The sequence below is a fragment of the Phasianus colchicus genome, chromosome Z (genome assembly GCF_987193195.1).
Source record: "Phasianus colchicus chromosome Z, bPhaCol1.hap1.1, whole genome shotgun sequence".
In the NCBI taxonomy this organism is placed as follows: Eukaryota; Metazoa; Chordata; class Aves; order Galliformes; family Phasianidae; genus Phasianus; species Phasianus colchicus.
The window spans coordinates 83,156,949-83,175,496 of NC_143476.1; the positions used below are offsets into that span (position 1 = coordinate 83,156,949).

At 40.3% G+C, this 18,548-nt stretch overlaps 1 protein-coding gene across 4 annotated transcripts in view; it reads right to left on the bottom strand.

The window, feature by feature from the left end:
- Window positions 1-18,548, bottom strand: part of UNC13B (unc-13 homolog B) — a 191,954-nt gene that overhangs the window by 42,815 nt on the left and 130,591 nt on the right. For all 4 annotated transcript variants that reach the window (XM_090132344.1, XM_090132343.1, XM_090132342.1 and 1 more), the window contains 9 exons: window positions 17,573-17,742; window positions 16,438-16,553; window positions 14,202-14,365; window positions 11,637-11,787; window positions 11,069-11,137; window positions 8,487-8,576; window positions 7,935-8,069; window positions 7,019-7,152; window positions 6,069-6,154 (listed from right to left, as the gene is read on the bottom strand). In XM_090132344.1, the coding sequence (XP_089988470.1) occupies window positions 6,069-6,154; window positions 7,019-7,152; window positions 7,935-8,069; window positions 8,487-8,576; window positions 11,069-11,137; window positions 11,637-11,787; window positions 14,202-14,365; window positions 16,438-16,553; window positions 17,573-17,742 (1,115 nt within the window). The remainder of the gene's footprint in view (window positions 1-6,068; window positions 6,155-7,018; window positions 7,153-7,934; window positions 8,070-8,486; window positions 8,577-11,068; window positions 11,138-11,636; window positions 11,788-14,201; window positions 14,366-16,437; window positions 16,554-17,572; window positions 17,743-18,548) is intronic.

Here is an 18,548-nt window from a genome sequence, read left to right on the forward strand (position 1 = left end):
AGTCAGTGGTGATTAGAGCCAATCTGATCAGCTTTAGCTACAGCTGAATTCCCAGTGGTGCAAGGAATGTTGTAGGAAAGGCCTTTCTCTTTCCTACATCAAACATGACCAAAAATACTCAATTTCATACCCACAGTATGTCCATAAATTGTTCTCTGGTATCACAGAAAGCAGTAACAGCATGTTATTTCATTGCCCTGCATCTCCTTGAGGGCTTGTACACACCACTCCTCACCACCAGCTTGGTCTCAATTAGTATTATTATTTAACCTTACCCCTCCACATACAAGTCACCTTTCCAACAAATGCATTTGAATGCTGTCTGCACAACCCAAAGCAGTTTGTTTGGTCACGCAGTACATGAACTGTCTGCACATGCACAGGATTGTGCCTGAAAGCTCTCCTCACCATGTGTATGGCAGATAAGCAAGTCAGCTGCCACTCTTAGTCTTTAGCACAAGAGAAACTACACCAGAGCTGGAAGATTATTTGATTTCAGCCTGGAGAAGTTCATGTCTTTCAGAAGAGAACTGCTTTCTAACATGTACCGCCCTTCTGAGTGCAACCCTCTGAAGCAACCCATACACTTCTATCTACCTGAGCTGAGCTTCTTTCTCTTGCCAGGCTTCCTTAGGTTCTTGCACATACGTTATGTCTGGACAGTGCAGTCCCTCCCTGTGTAACACACATACTTCCACAGTTCAACTCATCTCTCAAACTACCAAAGCGCTCGCCGTATTCAGGCTTGCATTTCACATACATAATCTCCTTGGACCACTGTTCACCATTCTCTCTCTCAAGAAACACAAGCTCCATGTCTTTGCCCTCAAGGACCTTCACAGCCTGTATTTACACTACCATCTTTCAGCTGTTGACTCCTACCTCTGATCAGCCCACGAGTCCCATTTTTATCCTGCTTGTTAAGTTCTCCCAAAAGCACCCCCATGCTTTCTCCCAAGCCATCCCCCATGTACCTAAAGGCAGCCTGGCAGATCTTTATGTAGGTACATAACTCTTGAAGGGCATCACTGCTGATAATGTGTAAACAGGATCTAACTGTTAAAAAGTGCAGGTCTCTCTCTTAAGTTCAAATGGCTTAAATTTGGCACTTTGCTACAAGCAATATGCACATGTGAGCAATGCATGCTAAAGACAGTTATCAGCAGAAGTTATGCCTTCATGATGTAACACGGTACTGCTTCCTAAGCGGTTACTGGAGAAGCAAGCTCATCTTAAACATCATCTATTTTCATAAAAAATGTGAATTTGTGCAACTACACCAAAACATTCAAAAATCTTCTACATTTCTTTTGAAGCCTCTGTAACACGCACAAGAAGAAAGGCCAAATAAATTATGAATTATCCAACTGAAAATACAAAAACCAAAGAAATTCTCATGCATAATTATTCTACAAGCTTTGTCGACTCCCAGAGCAATGGAATACTCCAGTGAGTTGCCTGCAAACCCCTTTAACAGCATAATGCAGATTTCCTTCTAATTCTTCTAATTCACTTTCAGTAGATCCACAAAGATGCAATCTGAAAAAAGAAAAAAAGAAAGGGGAAAAAAAAAAAAAGAAAGAAAAAAGAAACCCAGCCTTTGTTTTAAAGAAATTAAAATGTGCAGTACCTGAGATACATAACCCTGGGGAGATGGTTTGATAGACAAATGATTTCAGATGTGCTACTGCTTCACACATACTGTGATCTGTTACTCTCCACAGTGAATTTGCTTTTAATGGAATCTGAAGAAAGTATGCAAGTTTTTCCTCAACAAATCTAACATCTTTCTTGAGCACTAAGGAAGAACATCCTTCACTCAGTGTCAGAAGCACTTATTTCCCTCATGAGCAACTGCAGAAGAAAATGCTAAGCTCACCTGTAGTTCTGTAACAGGAAACAAACAGAGCAATAACTGTACCCGCTTGACTCCCCGCAAGGGTGAAGAAATCAATGGACAATTATAACTTCATTAACTTTGATAGGAGCAGGTGCTGTTCCCTCATGGAGACAGAGCTGCTCCCGCAGAGGAAAGATCTGATTCAGGCTGGCTGCACTTCGTGACAGGGTTTGGCTTCCTCTAAGTCAATCCCAATGCACACACAAGGGAACTACCACCTTCCTAAGTGCTATTTAGACAGAAGCCAGCAACATTTGTTGTTGAAGTATGAATCACACCACCATGGTGCGCAAGGGTGGGTACACAGCTTTATCCAATCAGGCCAAAACCACAGATTTACTGTGACACGCTCTCTGCATTTAGTCAAAAGCTTTTAGGAAGACTTTGAGCCCTCTGCTTTTCACATCGCTCACATAACAAGTCAAGATGACTCTTCTGAAATTTTTCTAGCCAAGATGCTAGCTGTCAAAGCATGACCACGTGTATGCAACTGTGTGTACGCAATGGCAGCAACTGGGGTTGAAACATAAAGGTTGTAGGTGACTAAGAAGGTAAAAAGGACACACATCAGGACTGTTTTGCCAAAACTGAGAAGTGCACTAGAAGCAATTAATTCGAGCCTTTTCCTGATATGCATGTTTTCTGAAGTAGGGCATTCCAAATGCTGCTAAGCTGCAGAAAAGCAAGATGCAAAGCAACCACAGAAGCATAAACCCAAGGACTGCTACTTAGCCATCTATGCACTGAAGGTGAGGGCTGGCAGCAGGGAACAAAGATACAGAAAGGTAAAATAAAATAAAAGTCTTACCACCATAAAAGAGAACTTTACGTATGCGAAAGAAGGGTGGGGCTTGTGACAGAAAAGATGAAAATGAGCTGTAACAACTCAAACGCACAGGAGCACAAAGACACAGCCTCAAAATCACTCATTCCCAACAGCTTCTATCATCTGTCTTCATCAATGGATCCTGCCTATGGTTTTGATCACGACTCTCTTTGCAAAGGGATAAATTTAAGCACTTGAAGGCAACACGGAAACATCAGTCAGAGGTATGTTTTGTAAAATTACATCTTTTACCCAAATAAACCTATATTTCAGATCCTTGGATTGAAACACATTTTAGAAGTAAAGTGAAGAGCACATGAGTCATCACTCCTAGCATTTCTTCTCTACTCTATAACCTGCTGGCTTTTAAAGAGCTTAGCAGCAGCAACGGCAGAACACTGCACAGATATTTTGCAGCTATTGCTATGTTCTATCCTCAACGGACCACAGAAAGACCTCTCTCATTTCCTCGGCAGATTTCATCTGCAGTTTCCTCCGGAGGAGACCTTTTAAGGTCACTGAGGCCATGCTATCAAGGTATTAATTGGGAACAGCTTCTTTGCAGCGCAGTCTCCAGTATGATGCCCAGTACTATTTTTGAGGCAGAGAAAGGACTTCCCTCTGTGGATGCCTTTCTTAATCATCAACCTGTTTTCCTTCTGTTAATTTCTAATATGAAATCATGAATTCCTGCAAAGAAACTCTGATAGGTCCCGAGTCTGTTGAAGTGCTAACACTAGACAGATAGCATCTGTGTGTGCATTTGAACCACCTCCCCTCATTACAAGTGAGATTGTGGCTGAATGATTTATTACAATCCTGCCTGCCAAGTCTACTCATTCTCTCTTTGTATCAGAGATGCTTCCGATTTACAACACTTCTAATGCCGATGTGCCCAAAATAAGATGAAACATTGTTAAGGATGACATCAGTTTTCCATTACTGTCATTTAATATCTTCCCAGTAAAGGAAGAATAGAATCCCTCTTCACTTGGGGAATTTGTGCTTTCTGTACTGCCCTTATTAGTGAGGATGGAAGGGCCAGGTCTGCTCTTTACAGTGCCCTGAACTGTCACTAGTTTTGGGGAAACTAAAAACAGACTTAGTAGATCCTGTGTCTCAATATCTGAGTAGGATAGAGATGAAGGCAAAAGGTAGGACTACAGTGCAAATGCCTTCCAGCACTCTAACATGCTGCTGCTGTGACTGGTGCTATTGGTTCCAGGACATCTTTTAAATAGAAAACAGGTGTTTTTCTCTTATGACTTGAATCTTTTGTACATTACCAATCATAGACTTCAGAAGGTACCCGAAGGGGACATGCTGCAGTATCCCTAAATTAGCAAGACTTCTGCTTCTGAAGCCCCTAAGTAGTGCATTATAGAAATCTCCCACACTCTGCTTGCTGAAAGCTGATGCCCTTCCCACAAGGCTACAGATTTAGTGATAGAAACCTACAGGGAAAAAAAAACAACAAAAAAAAAAAACCCACAAAAAATACCCAGCACTAACTCAGCTATGGCCTGCCATCTAACTACAGGACTTCCTCCTCCTTTCTACAGCATGCTGCCCACTAACAGCACAGAGTGGTGCCATGCACTTCTCCTGTACAACAGCATTTGTACACTACCCCACACAGACTGCTCAGTGCACAGGGGGTAAGCTCCAGATGGGAGAGGAATGCTTAACTGTCACCCATGGGGAAAAGTCTCTTAGGCAGCACATATCCTCCATTTCAGCAGCAGCAGCCATACAGTCCTCTGAGTCTTCTTTGCTGACCTGTGAATCACTGACATAAAACCAAAGGACACTAACACTAATGTTAGCAACTACATCCAAAGAGCTAAAATCCAAAGTGCTGTAAGTCTTTGCCTACTCAGAACTAAATACTCTACCAAGAAGCATGAACTTACCACTTGGTGAGGTGAATGAGCTCATGTTATCCAGAACTTAGGAACAGAACACAATGGAAAATACCATGAAGAAAGTTAGGAGCATGTATTACACTCTGGGCTCATTTGCACCTATCTCAGAAAACTGATAAGCTTTTTGTCAAACATCTGATGCAGCTTTCAGAGCATACCACGTCTCTACCCAGGGATTACTTCTCAAGCTGGTAAATACAGGACTATAAAATACTAGGTGTAGTTAAACTGGTAGAGATATTAGTGACTCAAACTGAAAAATGACAGAGATGAGTTGAAGACAGCAAATCTAACCAACATTCTTTAGAATTAGCCTGGATGCTGGCAATCAAATAGAGCCATTCAAAAGGGAAAAAATTCAGTCAGATCCACACGTGCAATCAGTAATCTTTTGCAGCTGCAATTTTGAATGCAACAGGGAAAGGGCATCTTAGGAAAAGCAGTCAGAAAATTACAGTTCTCACTGTTATCGGTAAAGGAGGAAGACAGGACACCTTCAACGTGTAGAAAAGCAAAATATATTATGAATTCTTGAGGGTGAGTGTTATGGGGTAAATGAGAGCAAAATGGAAAAGGAAGCCTAAAGAGTTTCAAAAACAGTTTCTAGAGAAAGTGAACATGAAATAATCTTAATTGCCTGATCTCTAATGCATGTACCAGCAGTGACAGACATTACAGAATAGACTCCTTGATGCAGAAGGTCTTGGTCCCTTCTTTCTAATATCTGCTCTTACAACAACACAGTCTCACAAGAGGAAGGGACTGTGGGGTATCAAAAGCATATATCAAAAGGCATATATCAAAAGCTCCCAACAAAAGAAAGAGAACTATTCATATCTGCATATCAGATCTGCAGTCTGCTGTACTCAAGCCCAGAGTTAGCACTTTGTGAACTGATTAAGAGGTCAAAAACCAAGTTCAGAAATTGTAATAAGCCATTAGAACAGTACTGCAAGTGGTAGAATTTCTTTCTGGGAGTTTGTTGTTTGCTCTGTACTTGTTCAGAAACAGTAAAATTCCTCTTTCAATGTGCGTGTGATGGAGATTTGTTCAAAATGAGGATTGTCTTCAGGAGGAATTGTTCTAGCAGCACATTTTCACCAGAAGCACAGATAGACTGTCCAGCTACTTCTTCAGGCCCTTCTGTCATTGTACACTGCAGAAATATCCAGCTGCTGATCACAGCCATCATATCCTCAGGTCAAAATGAAATTCTGATTTCAAAGCAGCTGAGATGACAATAAAGAGCTTGCAACAGAGCCTGACCCATGGGTATAGAGACCATGCAGTTTTTTATGCAGTGTACAGTTTCAATTCTCAGCCATAAAGCAGTTGTCCAAAACCAAAACAATAGAAATCTCTGCCCCAAAAGGAACGGGAACGCAGTAGCAAGTCAGCTGGCACCAAACTGTCTTACCTTCCATGGCATATTTCATATCCTGGGCAAAAAGAATCCACATCACCTCTGCACTGATCTTACCAACAGCAAGCTCCTGAGGAAACCTGAGGGGATATTTGGGAAAGGCTTTAACACTTCTTCAAACAAAGAGTTCTTCTATATTCAGCTCTGGACTAAACTACAAGCTGAAAATCTCACCAGTCTTTTCCTTCACCCAGATAAATCTCCAGGTGGATTTTAGAGATCATGGACTCAACTGCATCACAAAAATGAAACAGTCTGAAAATAACACTGCTGTTCAGATTTGTTTTAAGTCAAGAAGTCCAACCCTGGATGTCTCTCCCAGAACAGACATTTGCAGTAATTCTGGGAATGTGATCTCTATGCACTATGTGATTAGTATGCACAGTAATTAGGTATCCTTCCCATGTTAAACTGAGGATATCTAGGGTGTATCTAGCCTTCTGTGCATAATACTTTGTCAGAAACCTTCATTTCTGTCCTGTTGGATTGTTGAAGAAGCATCCAACAGATAAACAAAACAGTTTCAGTGTGCCAACCCCACCCAATGCAATGTCTTAGTGCAGCACAGAACACCATGTTCCTAAATAACAAAGTAATGTACTATCACCATGGCACCGTTGTCAGCATTAATGTGCATCTAGGGAGAATAAAAAAACAACAACAAAAGAACTCTCACCCCATTTTCAGGTGCCTCCCTGAGTTCAGGATTGTAATAATCAGGGTGTTTGTGTTCGAACGCCATCGTAACTGAACCTTTTGAAACTCTTCCATCGCAATCAGAAAGAGTTATTTATATAGACAGAGACAAATAAGACAGAAAGACAGACAGACAAGATAAGTACTTCTATAAATACACAATGACAGAAAGACAGAAAGCAGTATAACATAAAGCAGAGCACACAGAGAGACAAGAATTAGCCACAAAGGACATGGAAGATTCTTACTGATTCAGTACTGGGGTATAAGAATTCTTGTCCTCCTCTATGATGGAAACTATCAAAGTGATGAGTTTGGGCCAGAAATCCAAGTTCCTGATACTGGGACCCTGCTCCTCAGGAGGAAGATCCTGATTTTTGTTCTGTGAAGGAAGTCATTGGAAAATTGATGTCAATTTAAAGGGTAAAGAAGAAGCTGACAAATGCAGATCACCTTTCTCCTTACAAACCCCAAACAGTAACTACTTATGAGCACCTTTTTCTGAAGAGTTTAAAGTTATTTATGTCTGCTGGCAACTTGCTTAGCCTAATAGAAAACACAATAACATGCCAAACCATGTTGCTTACCAGTGGCCTTAATTCTAGGTAATCTCCCTTTTGTCATTTACCATGGCAATATAGCAAGTCAGGCTCCCAAAGACCTCCTGAGTCATCATTTTCTCTAAGCTTGTTCCAAATACTTTCATTTTAAATACCTGGGTTGATGACTATATTCATGTTGACACATTCTATATTCATTACCACAGAAAGGCCAACACAGTTCTTACAAATTTGAAAACTGTGTCTCCAAATATATCCTGAGGCCAGAGCAGAATATCAGGTGACAGAAAACAGTATAAAACTTCACTGTTTGATGTTACTCTACGCAAAAAACAGTCTCCTTGATCAGTTTGCTCACTCAAAGTTGCATCAAACCTTCCATTCAAAACAAGAAATAAAGATGCTGAGACTGGGAAAACAAATTGTGTGTAATTAGTATAAAATAATTTATTTTAAGTTCCACTTACTTGTTAGTGCTCATTAATTGATTACGAGTTCAGTGCATTCAGAAGATAAGTCACAATTTTATGTTGGCTTTTTATATAAATTAGTATTTGCATGATTATCTTAGGTAAGCATTTTTGCCTACTTATTAGCTACTCACAGGATCTGTCTGGTACTCGCGACTGTACAGTTCATGACAGTTGTTGAAAATGTACTCATATGTGGAGTTGAGGCAAGCTTTTACACAGTCCTTCACTACCTGGCTGGCTCGGGGTGGACTCTGAAGCTCTTGAACCTGCACAGAGACAACAAAAAGAGTCAAGATACTGTTCATAAATAGAACTGGGAAAGAACAAGTCACCAGTCTGGGAACTACCCAGGAAGCAGCAAACCTGCTTGCAGTGACTTGCACTGTCTGTGACCTGAAAGAATCAATGAACAACTCTGCCCTGTTTCCTTCTTCTCTCTTCTCCCATCCTCCAACTTTTTTCAAAATTAATATGTGCCAAATTTACAACTCAAGAACTCCAGGGAAAAAACAGCTTTCATCTTTGTGAAGCAAAACAGAATGAAGTACCGTGCATGTTCATTAAGTGGCCAAGGCCCTTAAGTGTCTAAAGCATTTTTTTGACAGCATGTCAAAAATGGTTTAAAAATTAGAAAACAAGACCTGCAGCAGAGGTTCCATTTCCATCCCCACACATAACACTACCTTCATCCTGAAAAATGTAATGCTGGTCAGCAAATCCACTGTAGACTTCAGGTCCTGCAGCCGTTCTCGGCTGCTGGCTGGGAAGTTATTCTGTTGACAAGAAACGGAAATCCTGTTGGAAAGCACAGTCTGATCCATGCAAAGCTTCAAGCATGTTCTAAATAAGGAAAGTGTCTTGGAAACATTTCCTGCTTGAGAAGCTTTTACCAGTCAAAACAATGTTCAGTAAATATGGCCTTTTTGCTGCAAGAGCTCATATGTTTGCTTAATTAAATTGCTTCTCATATGATTATGAAGTCTGTGGATGCCAGGACACTGACAACCCTCTGCAGTAGGAGAGATATCTCCTTGGTGGCAGAAGGAGCAGTGAGCAATGGCCTTGCCTCCATCAGACCCAGATCTACTGCTGAGGTTGCTTGCAGAGGTCCTTCCCTTTCTGCACTTATCATCTGGTTTGTCTTTTCTTCTGAAACACCAAGAGGTGTGGTATATTTGCAACCTCTCCAGGGAAATAAATTCAACTGAAAAGTGAAAGCGAACGTTTTTCACCATAGGAAGACATCATAAGCACTTAGTTGCCTATAACATCCAATCTGCCAAGACAAGCACTCATCTACGTATGCTTGTGTTGCTCTGAAGTGCTTATTTTACATATTATCCCCACCATTCTGCTGTCTGTAACCACTGCTTTCTCCTTTTACCTCTTTAAGTTCTGCTGATATTAGAGGTCTCACTGTCCTTTCCAGACGTATGTGTGTGTGTGTACCCATATCTGCATTGACATACATACATACATGCACCATGCACACTCTGCTTGCACCAAGCTTTGTTTCTTCCAGTAGACTGCTCCTTTTCTGACCTCAGGCACTGTGCTTTCTCCTACATTTACATTCTTTCCTTCCCCAAGCTTTAACACTGTTCTTAACATGCTCTCCATGTTCTTATACTTGGAGAGATGTGACTGGTTATGTTATAGTAATAAAGGCAACCTCACTAACATAGTACATTCATATTTACACATTCCAACTTTTCTTTCTTCTTTTTTTTTCCTGAGGGCTTGCACAAAATATGCCCCAGTAACACATTATTGGTTTAGTTCATTAAACCAGTGCAAGAAAATTAATGTTCCTTAGAGTTTATTGCAGATGCTTATTACTAGACAACTCTCCTCATACATTTAATTTGTCCACACATCATCTCTTTCTTGCACTCAGGGTATTTCCAAAATCAAGATTTAAACACAAAATGTTGAATGACATCCAAAGCCTACCACTCCACTCTGGAAAGAAAATACTCTGATTCAACACTTTCTTTTTGACAAATCCAGTGTGGAAATTCATAGGTTATTTATTGTTTAAGTGTTTCCAAATACCTTGAATCAACATGCTGAGGAAGACTTAATATGACCAATTTAATCTGTAAATTGCTGTACTTTCTCTTGAAAGTTGGTAGCTCTATGCAATACCTTCCAGACCAATAGGGGTCTTAAAATAATGACTAAGAGGGCTCAGATTGCTTCTGCCAATTGCTGTTTAAATGCACAGCCAATTAGGAAACATCTAAATCATTTGAAGTGAACAAATTTTTCCTGGTCCTTACTTGTTCATCCAAGGTTTAGTTCATGAACCACCTGAAAGCAGTTTTTTCGAAGACCAAGCAAACGAAAAGGCATCACCACTACAGCTTCCTCTTGCCATGCCCTAATAATTTTCCCTTTGCTTCTCAGTGGATCAGTGATCTCTTTGCATTTTTTCTTACTAGTAATGTAATTTCAGAATAGCTCATTACACAAATTCCTTTTATGTTCTTTCATGCCTTGCCCTTTATGTCTTTTTCTTTTTGCTCATCTTACTAATGCACTTCTTGTATTAGTCCACCATGTTTCCCTTTTCAGTCTACTTTTAAATAAATAAACAAAAATCAAAGCTCACATTTTGCCACCATATTCAAATTTTTCCATTAATCAGTCAGTACTTAAAATTACCTAGCAAGGAATTAAAAAAAAAAATTCAAATCACAAACTTGTTGTAAAATTACGTTGACTGTGGAGTAGAGTTGAGAAGCCTGACAGACCAATGCCACCACTTGAAACCTATCCTTTCCCCAGTGCGGTGAAGTGGTGGCTGGAAATGTCAATCTGAAAACTCAACTTATACATCCAGATCAGGGACAGTGAGCAGAGTCTGCCAGACTTAAAACAAATGACAACTACGCTGCAGGTCCTCTAAATGATTTCTGTCTCCTGAGTGAGAACAAGTTTGTTTTCCCTTTGTGGATGATACTTGAAGTAGCTGATAAGAAAAATTCAAAGAAATTAATCCAGTCAGCTCACGTATCTGGAAGAGTATCAGAGATAAGGACAGCTCATAATCCTTAGATTATTTCAGAAGCCTTGAGGAAGGTATAATTGAAGAAAGAACTTAGTTTAAATTCTGTCCAAGAGGAAAACAAAATTGTGTATTTGAGCAACAAGCTTGTCATGACAGTTCAATAAGATACAACTAACCAACAGTTCAGAGATGTAAGAAAAATCCCAACTGCATATCAACATAACTGAAGAGATTCTGTTTATTCTTACTTACCCTATACATAGAGAGATCGATCCGAAGTGAGTTATGAAGCTGGTCCAGTAGCTTAACAAATCGTTCTTTCTATAGGGCAAAAAACACCAACAAGCACCACATATCATCACTGTCCAATAGATGTTCTCAGTAAGAAGCATGATATCAGAGAACTAGCTCGGGAGAGAGGGAGGAAACACTACAGATGCATTGTTTTGTGCATTAGGGTTTTTTGCCTTTGAGCAGTTGCTGTTTTTAAAAACAAATTTCTGAAACCATCAGACTGCACAATATATTTTATCAACAGCATCACCACGCAGAATTTAATACAATTTGCTCATGTCCGTACCATCTGTGCTCCAGTGTGATTTGAACATGAAGAGTAAACATCAAAATGCATTGCACTGATTAATAACTGAAACGTGTGATGCTGACAATAAGCCATGCTCTGCTTTGTCTAGTCCAGAAGAACTCTACAACTTCCAATTCCTTACAGATAAAAAGTTCCTTAAACAGAACAAGTTATTTATTGACAGGCAAAGAATAACACAGGCAAATTAGAGAAGTCCAGTTGTATCACCAAACATACCCCAAAATTGGAGGCTGCAAAGCGGTCTGAAGCAGACACGTTTGTGGAGGCAGTTGTGTGCGCATAGTAAGCGTTGATATTGGCAAGTAAGGTGCTCATCACAGCTGGTACACCTGGGCACATGTATTTGGAAGAAAGACAAGCAAAATGCCTGCAAAAGGAACAGTACAGTAAGTCATTCTGGTCTCTTCTGTGTCATGCTACCTGATGCTGAGTATAGTATCTACAACCCAACTCTCAGCCAAGTTTCCTATCCCTTCCACAGCCACACTGCTGTAGGTAACACCTTGAACATAGGCAAACTGTTTTCTCCTTTTCATTCAATCTCTAGCATTTTGCTTCAAGTTTTTCACAAAACATGCCATCTATACAATAAGTAAGAGAGAAAAAAAAAAGAAAAATGCTTTCACTACAGCCCTTTTCATGTCACAAAACAGTTTCTCAACAATTTATTGTCACTAGCTTTTGACATTAGTGATACTCTGGGTACAAAAGCCAAGCCTGGCACAGAGAGATCAATATAATTTACAGTTACCTGAGGCTGCCACAGGTTCTGAGGTGCCATAAGGCAGCAGCAACTGCAAAGCATTTAACCACAGCAAAACCACACACTATTATTTCTGTGCTGCACTGATAAGTTATTCCTTAGAGCTAAGCCTTCCAGCCTTCATGCTCATCTGTTGGTTGACTGTCTTTTCTTTTTCTTTTTTCTCATTTAACTGCTCCCATTAGTGTGCAAGGAATTGTCCTGCAGGAAATCTCCAAATTAAGCCAGAAGCACTCAAGCTTGTGAAATGATTAAACAATCAAAGAAAATCTGTTAGACGTAGATGAGAGGGGGAAATAATCGGAGCTCAGGACGTCTGATATTATAAGATGTGGGAAGTCAAGTTCATTCCAACAGAGAGGAGAATTTGCAGGTTCTTCAAGCAGGAATCCTTACAGAAACCTCAAACTAAATTTGGGAATTATTTTCTTAAATGCAGTTTTCCCTCAAGGAACTCACCACAGAAATCAGATTTGGTGCTAATTAACCTACAAATAATTATAATGAAAAAAGCTCCAGTGAGAGAATTCTATAAAAACACACAAATTGGTATTTCAGACAAATATGATTGTGGAATAGAATCATAGAATCCTTAGTCAGAAGGGACCTTTACGGGCCATCTAGTCCAGCTCTTCTGCAATGAACAGGGACATGCATTGCAAGATCAGGTTGCCCAGTTGATCCAGCCTTGTTTTGAAAGTCTCCAGGGATGGGGCACAATGGTTCCTGAATGTGAACTTGCTCATTACACAATACCTATGTACCAGCCAGTCTTTCATGCACTCAATAGATTTAGACAGGCAAAATGGGTGTGCCTAGCTTGAAAAAGAGGAGGTGTAAGAAGTACTGAGCTAATGAATGTCTCAAATGAATGTCATTACTGCTTAACAAAAAAGGGAGGATTAGCTAGAGAGCTGACCCAGCCAAAATCCTTTAAGAGGGACAAATTAAAGAAGCAGCAATACACAGCACTTACAGCATAGGAAATTCCAAGGAAGATTTTGCAGCTTGGATTATAAACAGGAATTTCTTCCCTCAAGTAATACAGCCCAATGACAGGAACCCAGAGAGGTGGTGGTTCTCCACCCTTGGATATTTTCAAGGAACTGAAAGAGGCTCTGATCTGCCTTTTTCAACTTCCAGGTTAGCCCTTTTATGAGCCTGGACTAGACCTCCAGAGGTATCTCTCAATAGCTTTCCATTTTGGCTTAAATTAGGAGGCATTAAAAGATGCTTGCATAAGAACATAGCATAACTCATCCAAGGACTCAAAAGAACCAAAATGATAAGCTTCAGAAGTGAACTTTTTCAAATTAGTTTGCTGTATCTAATATTATGTTTGAAATAAGAAATGAGCTAAGCATAGCATTACTTTAAGCAGAAGGGCTAATCCCAAATACACATAGGCATGGAAAGTGCTCTTGAAGACCAAAAACTGCATGAGCCTAGATCTAAAGAGAACAAATCAATGTTCCATTATTCAAACTTCCTGCAGACACCATCAGCACTATCTGGAAGATCAGTGACTTCCCTCATCTGTATTAATTGCTATAAGAAACCAATAGGACAAACACTTTCATAAAACCTCTTCCCTTTTCACATTACCAAAAAACTTCAGTGGCATCCTTGGATAACATCTTTTTAATAGTAGAGTGTTCAAATAGAGATTTTAGAGTTTTAGAACAGGAATGGTTAAGATAACAATAATGAAGTATGGCCCTTTACACTCATAATTTCAGTGTAATTCTTTAGAATAAGTTTTAAAGGTAAAGGTGCTCATACAAATTGCTCGGGTGGAGGCTTAATTCCAGCATTTTATCCAGACACTAATTTCTAGACTTGGAGGAAATTAGTGATTCAGAGACATGCAGTCTTCCTGTTCACAGTATGCCCCATAAGGAGTAACTGTTAATGCCGAGCCTTCTATTATCAACACATTTAATCTTCTGAATCTTCACAGTCACATCAATTAGTTACCATGGATGTCTGCACTAAAGACAACACCAAATGCATCTTACGTCATGGCCTGGTATATCGATTCGATGCCGTAGCGCATTGCAAATTCATCCACGATCTCCTGAGCTGTCTCATCAAAATACACCTTCCAAGCATCATCTCCTTTGGCATCAGGGATCTTCACCACCCCATTCCCTTGCACGTCTGTGAGATGGTGAAAGAGGTTCTGAAAGACATAACAGGAGTGAAATTATATGCAAGCTGCCAAGTGAGTTTGATGACCAGCTTGGAAGTGCTGAGAAGCAAGCACTAACACACATTTCTTTGCCCTCCTCCTTTTTTCCTTTCCCTATCTATTATGCATTTTTGAGCTTTGACTTTCTTTTCATACAGCATGCTCCGAGCTGAAGTTTTCCACACATATACCTACAACTTTACCCACTCAACACTGAGAATGATGCAGAGGAGTGCTTCAGTGTAGTGAAATCACAGACTAATTAGCTTCCTGAAACCTACACACTTCTGTCCTCAAATAAATGACTTAGCATGGACAAGCTTTTTAAACTAGATGAGATAATAGCCCTGTATCAGCTTTGTAATTATTATTAAACAGTAGAACAGTCCAAACAATTTTTTTCTGAAAAACACCCTTAAAAACACCATTAACAACTAGACACTTCTATTATTATTCATCATAACCTCTCACTTTTTCTAACACAGGAACATATTTCAGCTATCACTGCTGTGCAGAAATTGCAATTCAGTTCAGTGGATTTCTCGTCAATCCTCAACTTTATGTCACTTACAGATTCATCAGTTTATCAGACAGCTGGCTCCCAATAGTAAGGGATGCAAAAGTCTAATGATCTAATTAGGAGATGGAGGACTCTGCTTTACACTATTTTTCCTGATTAAATTATTCTAGCTGTAAATCATATTTATTTTATGATGCACAAATGAAAGAAGATTATACTTAAAAAGGGTATATTTGCAGAAAAAAAAAAAAACAACAAGCAGGAAGTAAATGATCACGCATGCTCAGAAAGCCAAAAATGAAATGGTTTACCAAACAGAAGCAGTCACTGAATTAAAACTCAAGAAAAACTACATACTGAAGGACACAGCACAGCCTACCAAAAGAAACCAGTATTCAATTAATTTAGCACTTTTAATGCTTAGACTTTTTCCTGGTAAGACCAGAAGACATGGCAGGGATCTTCTAGCCCAGTGTCTGCACAAATAGGTTGTAACTGTAACTGTAACTGAAGTCGTCTGCCCTTCCTCTCTAATCTAGATTTGCTTAAACTTTACTGGATGTTATGATATTCTTCTATACAAGGTGGGAGGGTCTACGGCTGCCCTTCCTTATTGAGGCACTTAGGGAGTGATCCTTCCATTTGCCTTCTCCCTGATGGATAGGCTGGGCACCGTGAATCTCAGAGATTCTCATTAGCCATCTTTCAGTTTCTCCCAACTTCTGTAGCACTGCCTGTCCATCTTGGACCATGTTGAGACAGATCAGTACTCAACCATCACAGCTTATCTTCTATTCCTGAATAGCTGCCACAGCTACACACCACTGCAGCAGCACAGAAGAATTCATACAGACAGTGCCAACACTGCTCAACGGCCATAGCCAACTCTGCATCCTGATTAGAATTTAATCATAAAGCAGCAGTAGAAAATGTTACTTTTCACATTATAGCTCATCATGCATCACAGGCCAGCTGCTCAGACTGAAACTGCAATGACATAACTGCTCCTTGCTGTCAACAGTACACAAGCAGTTCTGCTCACCACACTGAGACAAGTAGCAATAAAAAACACAGCATCTTCCATTTTCATGGAAATGCTGCATGTCTGGGACCTCAGAGGGAATGAGCAAAGTTTATTCATGAAGCATATCTGGGCTGGAATCTGCCATTTTAGTAGGCTTTCTGGAAGGAAAGATACAGATGTAATGCATGCTGAACACGTCATTCAAAGAAATTCAGAAGTTTCTTCCTGTTAAACTTATGGAAGCTCTAAGTTGGACCAGTGTCCATTCTATGCTTGACAAAAGCACAGCTCTGACAAGTGGGACAGAGTGAACCAGACAGCATTTGGCATCGTGGGGAGAACCTAAAGCCTTCCTGACAAATGCAGACCTGATGACTCACTGTCTTTCCAGGCTCGCAGGAGGGGAAAAAAGGCTCATGTAGAGTAAGAAGGAACATTCCAAGGAAATAAAAGGTCAGAAAATTACTTCTTCTTCAGAAAGGAAGAACATCATAACGACTAAGTTGAATTGCTCTTTACCTCATGAAGGCAAGTGTACTGAATGTGATATGGAGCCACCTTCTCCTCGCCTTTGATCTCCACATTGATTTGCAGACGGATAGCCCCAGACACTGCAGACTTATCAGTTCTTTTCTCTAGAAGGAAAAACCATCAGCAATTATATGCATTTTTCATGTTCAGAGCACAGCCACCTTGGGGTGGTGATGCTGGAAAAGAAACTGCTGGAAACTCAGGATTACCCTGTGATCAATAGTGCCATGAAGAGTATTTCCTGATTTTTTCAGTTCAAAGCAGTAAAAATTAAGTAGATACCAGCAAAACAGATGCCACAATGCACTCTCAGTATGACACATCTAGTCATAACAATGTCCTTTTATATATAAGCCAGCCCTCCTGACAGCAATTGTGCTATAGCATCCCCGGGCTTAGATTCAGTTAGCCGAACTAGAACCATCAAGGAAAGTACTGCAAACTTCTCCAGACTAAGACTCATATTGGAGCAGGCAAGGGAGCACAGAATATCACATCAGCGTGTCAGGAAGATGATGCTCTTTTTCCAAGGATAGGGATCTGAAAAAGGGATCTCCCTCTTTCAAGGATAGTGCTGACTGATACGGAATCTGTTCCTGATTTGATTACAGTCCTAAGCTGCTGGAAACTGCTGATGTTGTCTTATGAAGAAGATTCTGGTAGTCCTATGATTATTACCATGCCCATCAACTCAGCACTGTCTGGTTCTAGTCATTACTTTCTACTACGCCTTATTTTGTCCAATTGGTAAGATTTCAACGAATCCCAACCCAGCACCATGAACTTGCATGTCTTAGAGACTGGCAGAGTGCTTGTGCTAGTGCAAAAAAGAGCAAGGACAGGAAGAGTCTGGCCCTGTCCCAAGCATTTATACATTTTGCTTTTCAGTGCTAACAGGAGAAAAGCCATCACCATTTCACCATTCTCACATGCTATTCTGCAGTTCTTCACTTCAACTGGGATCAAAGCCTTGCAGCTTCCCTGCAGCAACATAATGTCCCTCACAGTCATCTAACCATCTAGGTTGGTTTTTTTTTTTGATTTTTTTTGGCCTTTCTTGCAAACTACACGTATAGTACCCAAACTAACAGGTGACTGCTTTCAATCCCAAAGCCCCACTCACCAAGGTTGTACCACACATCCATTTCTCCACTCAGGGTACGGACTTCAATGATTGTCTGCCCCAGGAAATCATCTGATTCACGCTTCAGCCTCTGCTTGACTCGAGACTTGATGTCGTCGTCCTCATCCCACACTCGCACCTTGATCCGGTCGGAGGAATTATGGCACTCACTGAGAACAAGACAGATGTGATATTGAAAAGCTCATTACGCAGCTGACATTTCTACAGTGCATGCTTTATGTTCTTTTTGACTTGCTAGCCTAAGTACAAAGCAGCACATAAACAGGAGACAAACAAACAGCCACTTCATTTCAGAGCGTAGACTCCGACAGGAATCGCAGTACAATTTTGGTGAACTCTTAACTGCTCTGGAGACATATTAGGTGCTGCACTTCACATTCACACTAAAGGAGAGTGCCCTGCCCACAGAGAGTGCAAACACCAACTTCAGGTTTGCTAAGTGACTGTGACTCTTCTGCTCTTCTTCATCTTGATTTGGGGAATTAATTTACTCCTGTTGGTTTTGCCATGAAGCTCACAAAAGCTGGGAGACAGCTAGGCTGGTGAAGTCAGCCAGCACGGTCCAAAAAACACTGATAAGCACTTATTTGGTTTCTATTTGCCTTCCCGAAACATGATCTTCTGTTCAGCTCTATGTGTTAAAGGAGATTTCTGCTTACGGAAATGCAGTGTCTAGGACAACATGGTCAAGCTCTATGACAAATGCCTTTAACAATATTTTGTAATAAGAAAACAACAAAGAACTGAAGTGGAGGTAGTTCTATTACTTTAAGATAGTCACAAAGCAGTAATGCACTAACATACAATACATTATAATCAGATACAAACACTGCCTTGGTGTGGGACTAAAGGGTGGGATACAATAGTTGCAAAGTTGGTATGTAACTACTAGAATTGCTTATGCCTACTATTCACAGCTCAGATTGATACTTTCTCTACACCTTGAGCAAACCGG